Below are 16266 nucleotides of genomic sequence, written 5' to 3' on the forward strand. Positions count from 1 at the left end.
ACTTTACAAGCATAGAGTAACACAGGCAGATGACTAAGTTCTGTTCTCTCCATTTATACAAAACAAAAGTACTACACAACAGTAGAAGCAGAATGGGCAAGTGAATTGCCCAAGCTCCCATGGCGAATCCAGGCTCAGGAGCTCCTGACCAACATTTCCACGCACAGATAATTAAACCCATCTTTCAGATTCTGGCGCAAACCTTCAGACCTGGCTCTCTATTGTTTCTAGTCTGCCGGTGATTAAAATCCACCAACACCTTCTGAGCTTAGTCGCAGTAAAGACTTTGACGGAGAAGTTTTATCTGTACAGAATCCCCTCCCCTTGACAGCGCTAAATACTGCTGCAGTTCAGTGCTCCGGATTACTCACTTCACTTGGGCCTCAGCTTGCATGAAGATGAATTCCCACTTCCTTGCAAATGCTCTCTGAAGCCTTGCCAAGTTTTCCTGACAGAAGATGAAAATAGTAAGAACAATTAATCCCTGTAATTATAACAACTGCTTAAGAGCACAGTTAGCATGGCGGGCGTTTATTTTATTCCTTTTTTTTTTTTTTTTAAGCTGGAAAACTCAAGACACAGAAGTCCGCGTTGGTTTCAGGTGAGCTATCTTGCAGGCAAAGCAAGGCTGTAACACATCCTTTCGGGCTGCAGCCCCACAGCTGCAGCCAAGAGGGCCACGTCAGGAAAAAGTAATGGAGTGTGATGAAGACAGCCTGAGCTCTACTACGAAAATAATGATGGACTTGTTCCCAGAAGATAACACTGAGAAGCTTTGTGAAGCTGACGACTTTCATTTCTGATGGCAGATGGCTGCCACCTGCACATTTCCCTCCCATCCCCACTTTCCTTTCCTCCCACCGCCGCTCTCTTCTCTTCAGGCTTTTGCTAAGGTGCAAAGCCTGAGCATCCCCTGCTTCGCTCGGTCCTGGTCACTGCTGAGAGCGTTACGCAGCTGCACAGCACTGAAGGCTGGGGATTGCCAGGATGATTCATAAAAGGAAATAGCTTGTTTGTCTGAACAACGAACATTGCTAACTGCGAAGGCTGGGTCCAGATGCAGCCTTGCTCTACATCTAAGCAAGAGCTCTGGTCCAGACCCATTACAGAGAGCCTCGTGATCTGGACGTTTGGAGGTGGATGTGACTTCACCACAGCTCAAGGTCAAACTCTGGACACGGCCAGAATTTCAGGCTGTGTGGCACCCTGAAGTCACATATCCACACCCACCCTGATAAGGAGGCCTACAAGACCATTAACCTGATGCTCTTCTCCATTACAGCTGGTTCAACTATTGCGAATATTCATTGAAAATGAACACTGTTAGTTCTACTGCTGTTCTTTTTATACCTATTCCCTTTATCTCCAGAAAGTGCTCCAGCACATGCATTTTAATGCTAGAAGAAATCTTCCCATTATTTCCTTTAAACTCTTGTGTAACACAAGGCATAAAGCTTGGCCCTCTTACCACCAACTCCATGTAAGAGTTTCAGTCCGTATACACAGAGGAAAACAGTTAAGCAAATGATTTACAGCTGTGCTGCACTGTGATGATTCCCTTAACTGTGGCTACAAGGAAGAACTACTTGTAATTATCTGCAAAAACAATTTTTTGTGTTTCTTTTTTTATTTATTTTATTTTAAATTATGTTCACATGTGCCCTCTGGAATAAATATGCTGAAGCCAATGAAACATCACCAATTGAAGCAATATTCGAATCGTGCTTATGTTTGGCCAATTATAAACAAAACTGAATACAATTATGCAAGCTTAATCATATCATCAAGACCCCTGCTCTGCCAGTATAAATGCAGGGTGGGGGGTTGTCTATGAATGCTGCAAGCAGAACCTAAAAATGAGAAGATGTCCCCTGAGATGCTTCGCAGAGATTCTCTCTGGAAACTCCAGGTCAGTGCTGATGCCTGTGGAGAAGCATTCTCCTGCTGCATCTCAAAAATGGTACGCAATGTACAGGGCTCCCTCCCACTCCTGTGAGCCTGTTTCTCTTGCTTGTGCTCAGCTTACATCTCCATTGCTGGATCTGCTTCAGCTCCCATAATGACTAGGAAGAGTTGGTGCCATTCTTATCTGATTGTCTCTAATTAAGAGAGCAAAGTTTGAATGCAGAGGCAATCTCTAATTGTGCAATGCAATATTCACAAGAAAAATGAGAGACTGCCAAGATCTAATTATTTGCCATCACTGGAGCATTGCTACTCTCAGTAGACAACGATGTGCAAAAGTACTTAGCCATAACCTCGCTGCATGTGTGTGGGAGTGTGTGCGCTGCTGAACAGCCTTTTGTTGCTTTATGATAGATCTTTAGAGTACTTACAGTTAATTGGTTGGCTGTGAGCAATTTTAATGGTTTTAATAATGAAATCAACAATATGCAGAAGAGAAAACTCAGCAAAAGGATGTGTAAGTGCATGCAGATCATTATATTCCTTCCTTGCCTGTAGTTCAAGATTAGAACTCTTGGGAACTCCGGATGCATTTTCAGGGTGGACTAGATAAGTGGCACTTATCCTTCACTGAAAGGACCAAATGGCTGTGTATATATCCTTGTGCACAAAAGTTCCAAAATGTGGAAAGTAAGGAAGAAGGAAGAAGTCCATTCTTGGAAAAAATCCCTAAAATATATGCAATATAAATGTTTTCACTGTAATAAATATGAACACAGAAGTCCACCAGAACCAGGTTTGTGAACAAAGCCTCCAACGAAAAACTCCACATTTGAAATTCAGCCATAAACAAACAAACAAACAAAAGTCAATACAATAGAAAGAAAAGTTCAGCTGGTCAAAGCATTACACTGCTGGTATCCAAAGAAACTTCACCAGCCCTGCCCCTCCTGCCTCCATCTTCCCACTCCTCTCCACACAAACCCTGCACAATCTGGAGCCAAGGTTGGGGATATTTTTATGGATATTTCATAACAGAAAATACACCCTGAATAATCTTGGGTAATAGTTTTTATATGGCATATTGAAAACAGTCCAAGTCTAATATCTGAAAACTTTCCTCTTAAGGTCCGTAACTAGATGGGTCATCAGCAATTTAATTGCCCAATAATGCACCTGAAAGCCATCATTTTCATGTACTATCTGCTATATAATAATAATAATATCTGCTACATAAAGCAGGAGCTGTTAACTGGAAAGAGGAAACCGATGTAAACTTCTGTGTAATTTGCCCCAATCTTGGAGGGATGGCTAAGCAGCAGATGCTTTAATTTGAGATGTCGCAAAGCCAGGGACGTTCCTCAATCACATTCCTGATGTTGTCTCCAGATCAAACCTCCACACAATTCTGATAAGTGAAAAAAAGACACAGTAAAGGCTGACCCCGAAGCACAAAACAGCAGCATTCAATTGGCAAGCCAAGCTTCCCCCCGCACTCCCCCAGCTTTAAAGTCTAGCAGCAGTGTACCTACGGCTTCATAATCCGCCAGCTCCAGCCTAGCTTTGTTCTGCATGGTCCGTTTGCAAAGATAGATGGCTAAAAGGAGAAACAGGACGGAAAATAATTACAGAGAGATTATTAGTACTGGATCTTAAAAAAGAAAAAAGTGGTCCATGCACTGTTTGTTCTCATCAGAAAGCGACATGAGCCAAGAAATAAGAGGGCTGAACACCCAGCTGACATTACCCACTAGTAATCTCAGAGGCCTTAAGCATCTGGGACATCTCATTTAAAAGTGCTGAGAGTAGATGCCAGGACCTAACAAGATGTCTGAGAAAGGCACAATTGCTTCTGGTGCTGGTAAAAGATTTAGCATTAGCAACCTGTTCCTCTCGGCACTTTGGGAATATGCCTGCCAAAATGAGCAGCCCTGCACTTCTTTTCCCCTTCTGTTAAAAAAAAACCAATTAAAAAATAATCAGAATGTTGAAATGAAAACAGAAATACGGACCAGATCTTACAGGTATGATCTGAGCATTTTGTCATGTGCTGCGTCCACTTATTCTACACATTTGAAGTGGTTAAGCAAAGCCTTCTCACATCTCACCACAGGCAGACGCTGCAGAAACTGATGTGGTCTGGGATTCTGAGGGTCACAATGAGCCCAGTGCACAACACCAAACCAGTCCCAGGCTACCTTCTGGGAAAGCCTCAGCTGGACCTGCTAGCTCATCCCATTTCCATTGCGGGCTGAAAGGCAAGGTCCCCAGCACAACCGGGGTATACAGTCAGGTCTGGACTACAGAAGAGAGCTCCAGTGCTCTCATTTGGGGATGGATCTAGGTGTGAAATTTATAGCTTCCTTGTGTTTTACCCTCTCTTGTGCTGCAGGGCCAGGTACTTATTGTCCAACAGCCGTACCAAACCGGAGCAGGGCAGAAGGCAAAGCACCATCTATGTAAAACTGCAAGAAATCTTTTTGAGAAAATTTCAGCTTTTCTTTGAAATTTTCCACCACGTTCATAGATGTTTTTCATTGGAAACCCACTCTTCTATTTAAAATACATGAAAAAACCCCAGTGCTACTCATGTAATTCTGTTCTATGCTATTCCTATAATTCTAACCTTCATATAACGAGCCAATATTATGCATGGTAACCAGAGCCGATCAGTTCATGTATATTTATATTTATACATCTCAAGAGAAGTCTCATCTGTAAGCCATTTGCAACAGCTAATAAAGTGAGAGTCGGTCATCTCACAGTATTTCTTCATACTAGGCAGTGACCTGCTATTAGCAAGTTAGTTCCTGTCCTGTGAGTGGATCCATGCAAATAAAAAAAAAGTATGAAGTGCTGCTGGGATTTCAGTTTTATTTGGGTCTACTGCTAGTTTGGGATTAATCCCTGGGAAGACTCCATCTGTACAGACCTCTGATATGCAAAGACTGATTATAAGCATATGTTAGAGATTTCTGGGACAGATGAAAATCTGTCACTACAGGGCTCAGAGCTAATGCAGTTGCAGCTTGTCCAGCTGTGGGTCAGCTCATACAGGGCTTTATTTTGAGGTGTACTGTTCCACGCAATGCCCTTGCAGCACAACAACCTGACTGCGAAACCTGCTATTTATCAGATACTATAGGAAAAAACAGAACTTCCCTCTTCAGACTGTTATTCTGATACTTACAGAATACATATTTGGCACAGTTCAGACAGTTATATATGGTGACTGTAAAATCTGGAAATTATTTTGCATATAATGAACAGCATCATGTTTTCTCCTAAGCAGTTCCCTCACTGGGATAAACACATAAGGCTGTGCTAGCTTCCCTGCAGATGTGGACTGCAAACGAACTATCACATGACAGACACCATTGCAGGCTACTTCTCCACCCCAGCAAATGATTTCCAGAATCCATAATGACAAGTAATTATTGCTCGGGAAAGAAAAAAACCCTGATTATTCAGGGAGGAGTTCTAAACCGATCTTAGATGTTAAGATATTTCAAAAGAAGCACTTCCAGAAGCTCCTGTTTTATGAGCACACACATGGATTCACTTCCTCTTCCAACGCCACACCAGGATGCAACAATTGATTTTATCATTTAACTGTGAAAGAAGTGGAGTTCTGGAAGAGACAGAAACATCGCATGCAGACAGCTAAAGATAACAACACTGACATATTTTCTTTATGTATTATCATGGTCTGCAGGCACTCACATGTTTAACACACCATGCTGCGGTTTATTAGCTCATAAACCATGCTCAGTCTTCTCCTTTTTACCAGCTGTGAGCTGGTAATCTTAAAAAAAAGGGGAAAAATAAGTCTGACGTCATATATCAGAGAAGTTTAACTATGGGTTACCATCAGCTATATACTGGTTTATTGATCAGCCAGATGAGTGCCCAGATGAGGTAACTTTTTATTGATCACCGTATCAGATTCAGCTACAGATCAGAGTATGTTCTCCCACAAAAGCAATATTGGTATTATTTAAGATTCCCAAGGACCAGTATTCTGCTTGACATAGATCTTGCCAAAACAAACAGAGCTACGGGAGAGCGAAGGTAAAGGTAGGTAAAACCCTGGCCCCACTGAACTTGACGGCTACAGCTCCGTGGGCTTGAGACACTTCAGGATTTCACTTCGCGTATTTGAGATGGGCACAAATCTGCTTCTGATGCTGCAGGCTGACAAGAAACTCTGCTGATGAAGGGTTTAGGTAGCCAACAGTAATTATTTGAAGCACAATTTTTTCTATCACAAACGTTCTGTACTAACTTTCTACAATGAAATAATAATTATGCTCTCACCATAATCTGTGTTTTCTGGTTCCCAGCAGTTTGAAGGCCAAAAGTACGGTGCCTAAGAAACAACATACACATTTTTGTAATTTAAGAGATGAAAAACAATTCAGATGCAGAATAACATTACAAGGACAAAAAGAAGAATCACAAAGTCTACGGCCCAGTCTCTGCCCTCAGGGGAAACACTGCCACAACTCTCAGTAAAAGTGAGGAAGCTTTCCCAGGAACGTATCATGTCTAAGATTCCTCACTGCAGGTAAATAGAGATGCTGTAATACAAGCACCTCTTGAGGAGGATTTGCAGTATCTTGATGACATTTTAGACAGTGTTTCCATCTTATCTGAATGTGGACCTCTTACCCTCTATCCCCAGAACCTCCCTCTTTCCCCAGGAATTCACAGGCATCCTGAATATTTTTCTACCCACCCACACCCCCCACATTTTTTTTTGTTTTAATTTGATTTTAAGGAGCATGAGAAACCTCATGGCCTTTTATATATGCTACACACCACTTGCCTTTTTGGAGCAGCCACCGGTGTGGTTGGCAGCCTACAAAACAATTTACTTTTTAAATATAACAGATGGCAGAGGTCAAAACTCAGCTGATTAGAGACGTTCTGAAAGCAGAAGTCCTGCTAAGCTTACTGCTTTTGTTTTCTATCCAGGTCTGCATATTGCAGTCGCTACAATTAATTACAAGATATTACTACATGTGGCTGTATTTCAGTTTTAACATGAATGAAAAATAACATCCCTGTGATCACACAAATTACAGAACACTGTTTTGCATTACTGATGTAATGCCACAAATAGGCAGAGGACATTACACACACAAAGACTATTCCTTGCACCAAAATACAGTGAGAAAAAATGGAGGGATCAAACAAAACGGGGTTCAATGCTCCTCACTGACATATATCTTATGAACTTCACAAGATGATGAGCTACTGTTAAAGGAGGGACTGATGTCGAGGTAGAAAGTAGCAAGAAGAGAGTAACAGAAAAAAAAAATTATTCTATCAGGTTATTTTTGCAGAAAATGGCTGAGGAGATCTGTTGCAGGAAATGACAACAGGCAAAGAGTAAGCAAGAGTTGTAGGAAAAGATAAGGGAAAGAGTCAATAAGCAGTCAAGACAATTTGATGATGTGGTTTACACAGGCTTAAAGTAAGGAAAACACATTAAATGATACTCTGCTTTGGAAATCTAGCTCCTGAGAGCTGCACAGCACAACTTTTTATGGTATCATTCTTTTAAAATAGAGAGAAATACAACTAAACAGGCATTAGTATTACTCCTGCCTCTCTCTGTCAAGTCTTGCACGACAGGAGGAGCAGGACTTTCAAAAAAGCAAGGGAACTGTCATGAAAACTCAGTCTGAACGATGCCAGGTGACCAGAAGGTGGGGTGAGATAAGGGAAGGTCTGTGATCTCCTGGGCTGCTTTGCTCACCGTGCCATTGGCCTCACGTCACAACACGGTACCACGTTAGCAGTACGACAGTGAGCAAGAGCAGCAGCAACATCAGATGCAAAGAGGAGAACAGGCTTTTCAAATGAAAACTAAATAAGAGAAAACAAATGTAAAGGAGGAACGGGAGGGTGGACGGAAGAGAGGTCACAGGAAAGATAAGGGAGACGGCTGGGATCATGTAACAGAAAAAACACAAATTCAGCCAGCGGGATTAGGCCGTAGGACTCCAGGTTTGCACTTACTGCTTCTTTTACAGTTATACAATGCGTCCAAAAGGAGCTGTTGCAGCACAAGCACTCAGTTATCTAGGAGGCTGAGAGCAGCAGGTTTTGGAAAGGGCATGGAACTCAAGTGCAGGATGCTTTAAAAATTCAACATATCTGGAGGCACAGGGACACTGAGGGATAGAGATGTCCCATCTTAGGTGACTGCCAATGTTACACATCCTCTGTCAAAAAGCCAAAGCCTGAAGCTTGTCTCTTCCCACCTCAATGTTTAAACAAGAGAGGATTAAAACGTGAATTTTCTGCTGTGCCAGAGTTTGAATGTCCAACGCCAAAGTCTTCCCTGGTCCATTTTGCACAGGAGGGTAGCTACTCAATTCTGTGCCAGGGTTAGAACCTAAAAGCCATTTTCTTTCTCCTGACTTAGTTCAATTCTGAGTACAACAGCCTTGAAGTCACATATCAAAAATAATCACAGGACATATCCGTTCATTTACGTAAAAACTGTGGGTCAGAAAGTAGAAGAGAGTGATTTGATTTTTAGAGGGATCCTAAAGCAGATCTTTTTGAAGGGACTTCTTAAGTTCCTAAGGCCTCTACCAAGATAACCTCAACTCTGGCTACATAGTCCCAACAGGTGCTTAGGGATGAAGAACAGGTGATTTCAGCAGTATTCTTGCAGGGCAGCTGAAGGGGCCTCAAGGGAGGAGGCAGAGGGCTCACCAACCTGAAAACGATAGAACGTCCCATCATCTTTCAGGGTAAGGACATGGTCTGAGATTGGAAAGACATAACCCTGTGCAGCGATAAGACTTCCCAAGTGTATTGCTTCCCCTGCAAAAGAGAGAGAACAGCAGGGATGTGTCAGGAAGATGCGCACTGCACGCTCCTCCGCTTTCGGCAGCGGCCCTGGCGATGGACGACTCACACGAAGACCAGGTGCACGCACGCCTCGGTACCCACATCGCATCCTCACGCCTTCCAACCAAACCGTGCAAACCAGGAGAGCAGAAATCAGCCTTACGATACAGATGAAACACTGCTCAAATGTTTAACCTGCTGGTTCTATGTTTACAAAATGTCACACATCAGTTCAGCACTGGAGTCTGAAATTCAATTCAAAGCACGTTATCCACCGCAGGTGACAGCTAACAAGAAGCCTGTTCCATCAGTGAACCCCACTTGTCTCTACCAAATCCGACAAACACCTGCAACACCAGATCATTAGCAGCATGTTTATTCATAACGACAAATCCTGACACTGTAGCATTGCCATTCGTTAGAGGAAACAGTGCGGAGGCAAAGGGGAGTACGTATCCTCGCGCTGCCAGGGCAAGCTTCACCAGCGCAGAGGTACATCTGCGCAGATTTTCAACCAATGTCAGCTGTTAAAAGCTGCACCAACTTTCTCAGAGTTGCAAAATACACATCAGCTGCCCCCAGGCAGATAATAAAGCTATTGTCTGCAGCTGAAATTCAGATTTGGGACTTGACTGGACTCACAAGAAGGGATGTGTGTATAGGGATGCCCTGATGAGACAACACTTCCTCTGTCTCCGCTTTTACCTGGTGACAGTAGGCAGCAGAAACAAACTGGGAGGTGAGACGCTGGATTTCTTCCCTTTCCAGAAAAGAAAAAGAAACTTCTGAACCTGCAGACCTTTTCTTCCTCTTTTCCTAATAGTTCTTAACTGTACGACAATGATTTTGGTTTCTCTGAAGAGTGAACTGTTTGGACTCTGCCCATGCACTGATTACTGTTTATGGCTGATTATCCATTTATCTATCTGCTGTGATAAATTAGCATGCATCACCTGATCCTGTGATGATGGCTGTTCCATTCTTGACCAGTATTTCCTGTCAGTCATGGCTACCTTTCTCCACACCATGAAAACCTGCCACAGCATTTTCCTGCCTAACCACACACATTCACCAACTTCCTTTCTAAGTCTAGGAACAACTTTAAAAACAAATCAGTCTTTCTTAGGTAGCAACAATTTCACAGACAGGTTAAGAATCCCACAAAGTGCCTTCTGTGTGTTGCACTGTAAGGTATTAGACTTAAATTAAGATGTTGATTCTTATCTTGTTCCCTCCTCCTTCTCACCAAAAGCTTAAATCAACCTTGTGGTTCTACTGATATTTTAGACTGCAGCAAAGTAGTATCTACTGTCTAATGGCACACGCAATACAGATTGAGTATGTGTTCCTGCCCAGATGTGGTCACCTTACCTGGATCCTCAATGCTGAGGTTCTTCATAAGCCACTGCACAATATCAGCACCTGGGAGGAAAAAAAAAAAAAGTGAAGAAAACATTAAACACTGAGACCACAGGGTTTCTGAAAGCCCTAGCAAGAGATAACAATGAGATAAATACAACAGAACTGACATGAATTTTATTCCATTTTCCTTTTTATCTCCACTGAGGTTTCAAAATGTTTTTCTTTCTTGTGCCATGCTGTAATTATATAGTTATTGATGGGTACTAAGTCGCAAGAAATATTCTGTGCAATAGGAGACTTGATATACCTTATGTCAAATATTACTCTAACGGTTCCACATAACTTGTTCTCTCCCAGTTGCGTGTGTCTCGCCTCAGCATACAAGGAGTTATGTTTCTGCAAGCACCAGCTAGCAAGGAGACGAAGGAGCATCTACTGGCACCTTGCACCTGTAATGTCAGAGGCAATACTCAAAAAGTGCAGAACTGAGCTATCAGTCAAAAAAACCCAAAGCAAAGTCTCGCTTATGTCATAGACAAGCCATGTCTTGGAGAAGAAAGTGGGATTCCACTGTTGAGCTGTCACCTGCTAGTGATGGCACCAGCGGTATGGTGGCCAGGAGTAGAGAAGTGAGTCTTTAAGGCCCATCAGGTAGTTTTTTAGGTTTTCAGGACCTCTCAAGTAGTACAAAGGTTGTTACTGCCTTATACACAGCGTGAAGATCTCTAGGACTGATCCTCTGCATGTAATACAACCTCTCTGTTGCTTGCATAGAAATCACAGAAGTGGAAGACTTGTCGCTGTTCAAGTAGAAGCTGAGGCCTTTTATCAAAATACAACATGACAGGGCAGCAAAATTTAGTTAAACCCAGTACTCAGAAAGTTAAGCTTAAAATGAAACATAAAGGTGTGTAAAAGTCAGTTAATATGACTTGTCCGAAGTCAAAGGCAATCACCAAAAGCACTTGGAGGCAATTTAGCAAGTCCGTGCCAAGTTACGGCAGCTTGCAGCACAAACGAACGATGCCATGCCTGGATGCAGACGTAACACCAAGCCCTTCTCAACGTACAGTCAATTTGCTGAGAAACACTTGCATTTACATACGGTAGGCTAATAGCCCCGGTAATACTTAGTGCTATATTTTGTGATGTATCAGTTGAAGTTAGCATACAAAAAAGGACTGATCAACTGAATGGTTTGGGCTTACTTAAACCCCGGAGGATCTTATCTGTATGGAGCACTTCTGAGTTCAGACATGGTGGGTACTTCAAGATGAACAGCATAACCCAAACGATGCCTGTTCCAGAAAAGTCTGAAGGACATTTTGTTTTCCACAGGCCCAGAGCATCCTCACACCCTCAGCAAACCTTAAATACAATGAAGGCCAGGAGTCACAAGGATGATGCGCCACAGAGAGAGGCAACAGGCACCACTAATTTCCTAGGGCCCTGCAATATCTGCAGGTCTGAGTGACCCTCCCATACAGGTGAAATTCCCACGAGAAATGTGGCGTCTACCCCACGCAGAAGGGGATGGCAGCTCCCCCGACAAGTAAACTGACCCACAACTCCACAAGGAGCACCAGTCAACCCTCTTCAGCCAGGCTTCAGCAGCAAGCAGGAATACGGACCTGACCTCCCTCCTCCTCCACCCAAGTGAAACAACCTACTTGTCCACTGCAGGCAATCAGCAGAGCTTCTGAAGATCAGGGGAGCATCTGCTTTCGCTTAAGTACTGGGCAAACAGATGTGACCAAGAAGCAGCAGCTGGGCATTGTCTCAATTTGCCTTGAAGGTAACAACAAGCCCGACACCAAAGGACCAATCTCACAAGCTTGTATTCTCAGCTCTGCGATCACCTTCCATATCTCCCAACTCCACCTAGGAGCAATTTAAGTTGCCACTATCCTATTCGGAAAGTTATTCCAGAACCCCTCCTTTTTTTAGATAGATGGAACTCTTCTTGTAACTTCCCAGCCTAAGTTTATTAATATTCAATTTATATGCATTTGATATTATACCTGTATTATCATTTAACAGAAAGAATTACTCTTCTTCCTTGATAGCTTCTCATGAGTGTTTCTACAGAGGGCTGACACATTGCCTCCCTATCTCCATTTCATTAAACTCTTTTCATGTCATCTTAAGATGGTCTGTCCCTTGACTTCACCATTCAGCACCTTTTCAAATTTAAGTTCCGTTTCTTTGTGCTGTGGTCACCAGAACTGCAGGCAGTACCTTGCAGAACATCTAACCAATGCCTCTGGCGATGGTACCAGCACTTCCCCATCTCTACTGAAAACAGCTTGCCAGGCGCATCCTAACATCACAGAATTCTTTTGTAAATAGTAAATTTATTCAGAAAAAGATGTCTGAGAGGTTCAAAACTACCGGCTAGATGAGAACACATCTAGTAAACAGTGCTAGCTGAACAACATATGAGGAAAATGTTCAGAGCCAGTAACTGTTGCTTTGCCAAGTTTGTTAATAAATTATCGTATTTCATAAACATGGGTGTTCCCTTTTGCAAAACAAAAAATATCCTAAAGACAGAACAAAACATTTGGGGTTAGAAAACCATTTCAAGAAGATGCAAACTGAAGTGCTTCTGTATTGTTAGAAACAAAACCAAACCTCACAAAATGCTGTCTTGGTTGAAGCTAAACCAAGATCTTTCTTGGTTTTTTTCTGTTCATCCCTCAAACTAAGAAGTCCACTATTTCTCCTGATTTTGGTCTCAGACTACAGACTTGCAGGATCTTATTGCCAAGTGACGTGACAGCTGATATCTGAAAATCATCTAGAGTAGTGCATTGCTTTGCTCAAGGGAGGTGAAATGCATTCTGCACCGTCCCTTTCCAGATAGACAGCAATACTTAATACAGGATTAAGTCCCGCTCCATTTTTACATACAACAATCATGTCCCCAGCCCTACACCTCTTTTGAGGAATCTACTCAATTTTCATCAAACTACAATGAAAAATTCAAGTAATGCTGAAAGCTGGTTCCCCAGTCTTTCTTCGCCCTGTTATTAAGATTAAAAAAGAAAGGTTTAAAGGGGCAAGTAAACTGAAGGCACTGACTCAGCCAGAACTCCTGTGATCAGCCATTCTGGAATATAAGCAGCGCTTGAGATCAGGGATTTTAATTTGTCTCTGTTAAAGACATGAAGTCATTCCTGAATGTTGCCAAGAGCCTGGAAGATTTTATAGCTGTTCTCCAGTTGTCCTGAGGCAGACAGATTATCTTTCTGCTGAGTTTGCTGAACCATTATTTATCACCTGCCAAGACTGATTACTCACCCTCGGGACAATGACAAGTCTTTCCTTCCTCTGTTAATTACTGTCATCATTAATAGCCATGTCACTAATTAATATTCAATCATAATGAAAACTCTTTACTGCCATCTCCCACAACACCTTCAATTTTTAGGGTTACCCTCACACATTGGCTTTGCCTCTGCTCGTGGCTGCTTCTATCACTGCAACCTACTCTTGCCCACCTAGAAACACTACTTATGCCCTTCCTCAAATAAGAAAATTCAGATTTATCCTTATAAGACACGGTGAAGACTTGAGTGAATCCTTTACAAGACTCTCCTCTCTCAGACCAAGACACAGATTCCTTTATCTGTAAATTTTCCAGAAAACTTCATCTTAACCTCTCCTGTAGGTTAAGCCCGACAGACGGTCCTCCCATAACTCCCCTTCCCCAAAAGATCTTTTCTGGCTGATTTTCAGATTCCACATTTCACAAGCTCTTTCAGAAGACACCCAAGGGAAACCCTTGACCCTGACATGTTTCCACTAAACACTAACAGGGCATTTGAGATCTTGTGAAAACAAATAGTTGGGGCATGTTTTCATAATAGGAAGTGTTGCTGGATCCAGGTAGAGGAATGGCTCCCATCTCCTCTATGCTCCTCTCCATGCATCTACATTTCCTCTGAGTCAGTATGCTCGGTTCAAGGATAGCCAACAGCCTGTGAACATCTATTTCCTCCTCACCTATAATGAAATATATCTTTTTGCTCTAGGCTCTTCTTTGAAGCTGAAGTAGATCAAGTTTCCTAATATCAACAGAATAGTAGTATTTTTATGGTGAAATAGATTCACAATGACCATTTATCCAGCTACCTGGTTTAGAGACAGACTAGCAGTTTTATATTTCTTGCTATTTTCTCCATTTTCTGTTCGGCCTGAGTGATCTCATAATAGTAGCTAGTGTTCTCAGAAGGCCATTGCCTGTCAACATGACAAATGAGTGGCCAGCCAAGAAAAGATAAATTAAAAAAAAGTTCACAAGGTGTGATGCCATCGGCAAGATGCAGTTAATGAGGTGAGTCACCACCACTGTATTCGATACCCTTTCTACTCAACCTAAGTTGTTCTACCTTTTCCAGAAAATCCAGGGCTTACTTGGAAAATGTAGAGCCACCTACAATTAGATTCGCCCGTCTCCCACGTGCTGTGTGAAATGGCAAAAGCGCACAGAACGACACACCCTCCTCCAGCAATTTCTAAACATCTGCTGCCCGGAGTGGAGACCGTGCTGCTGGTTCTGGGCAAAGGAGCCAGGACCACTGGGGTCTGCTTGTCATCCAGTGGACTGGGCATGTCCTGGACAAGGCATACGTATATACATACACACACACATGTATAAAAAAAAAAATACAAGAGTATTTCTGAAACTTCAGGAAATACGTGCATCTTTGTGTTAGTGTAACCCTAATGTTCTCTGAACATATTTTAATGACTTCAAAAAAATATTAAATATTTTTGCATAGTAGTCATGCTTTTTATTTTACAAAAGGAATATGAAAAACGTGAAATGTTCAGCTCCTTCCTAGACCTTATCTACACTCTCCACGATACACTCTAGGGGCAAAAAAGCTACGTGCCTAGACTCTGTTGTCAGTCATCTCCAAACTCAAGGTTCAGAGAGTATTTTGATGAAAGGGTGAAAATGCGTCCTCCTTCCTGTCACTTTATTCTTGAAAACAGATGAACCCATTTTAGCATCAAATTTTCCAAACAATTTGCTCCTGAACTCAGACCAATCTTAAAATAGTTCTATCAGAAAAGCAAGACTGGAAAAAAAGAACCAAACCCACAAGCAGTCAAAATGGCTTATAAGAATACATGCATAGGTGTATGAGGAGCCACTCAAGCTGCTTTCTACCCTGCCAATCATGGCAATTTCACTATTAAATGGAAATAAAGTGTTTTGGTCCCCCCCAAATAGCACTGGGTCCTTGGTAATTCCAGGACAAAAAGGTTTAATTGATTATCCACTTTTTTACCACTGGGCTTACAAAAATAAACAAGTGAACATGACCCATCATAAAGGGCAAAATGATGTCATACAAAATTTCTCGAGGCCTCCAGCACTCCCTGCTACTATTTTTCTTACTCAGAGCCCCCCACTGACTCCCACAGTGATTTCAGCTAGGTTGGAAGTGGAGACTCCTGCTCGCAGTAGGGATTTAATGCAAAGCAATGATTTTTATGGTAGGGGGGGAAAAAAAAAAGAAAAGTAAGAATTATCTAGGTCTCTCCCTAATATTCTGTTACAAGTATTGGGGAAGCACTTTGTAGAATTTGCCTACAAAAAGTGCATAAATAAATACCAATGCCAACTAAAAAAAAAATCTCAGCAGTTGACTCAGAAAATGTGGTAATTGCAGCTCTCCTCCATCAGCATGTGGTAATTGCACCACTCAGTGTCAGCAAGGAGCATCATCAAAGCTACAACAGCTTAGAGCTTCTAGCAATAGCAATTTTCCTTTACATTATATTGACTTTAAATCTTGTTTGTGAATTATTAACAATCATTAGCAGCAGGAGTGTTACCCCTTTTTGATCAAAGCAGCCAAAGTTTCTAAGGGGTCTTTTTGTTCATCATAACTTTTGAGTGCTTGAATTTACAATTTACTTTTCTTGTGATAAAAATTTTAAAAATGTAATACTTTGTGTGAAGTAAGAACGATGCTTGGTGGGAAGGTGGAAAGCAGCACACGGAGCTAAGTTGCACGTGTGCGTCTAGGATGATAAAACAACGACAAGGACAGAATATTTGTAAATTTAATGGGTTCAAAAATCTCTGTTGTTCTGCTTTTTCCTGACAAC

The 16266-nt window shown here is 42.1% G+C and overlaps 1 protein-coding gene across 5 annotated transcripts in view; it reads right to left on the reverse strand.

The window, feature by feature from the left end:
- RGS6 (regulator of G protein signaling 6) overlaps positions 1 to 16266 on the reverse strand; it is a 297793-nt gene that overhangs the window by 65608 nt on the left and 215919 nt on the right. For 4 of the 5 annotated variants that reach the window (XM_054828061.1, XM_054828059.1, XM_054828056.1 and 1 more), the window contains 5 exons: positions 10147 to 10197; positions 8642 to 8748; positions 6223 to 6274; positions 3438 to 3502; positions 372 to 448 (listed from right to left, as the gene is read on the reverse strand). In XM_054828061.1, coding sequence (XP_054684036.1) covers positions 372 to 448; positions 3438 to 3502; positions 6223 to 6274; positions 8642 to 8748; positions 10147 to 10197 — 352 coding nt within the window. Of the gene's footprint in view, positions 1 to 371; positions 449 to 3437; positions 3503 to 6222; positions 6275 to 8641; positions 8749 to 10146; positions 10198 to 10444; positions 10486 to 16266 lie in introns of those variants that run through there. The other variant, XM_054828062.1, reaches the window with a different exon arrangement.

Source organism: Grus americana, chromosome 5 (genome assembly GCF_028858705.1).
Source record: "Grus americana isolate bGruAme1 chromosome 5, bGruAme1.mat, whole genome shotgun sequence".
Lineage (NCBI taxonomy): Eukaryota > Metazoa > Chordata > Aves > Gruiformes > Gruidae > Grus > Grus americana.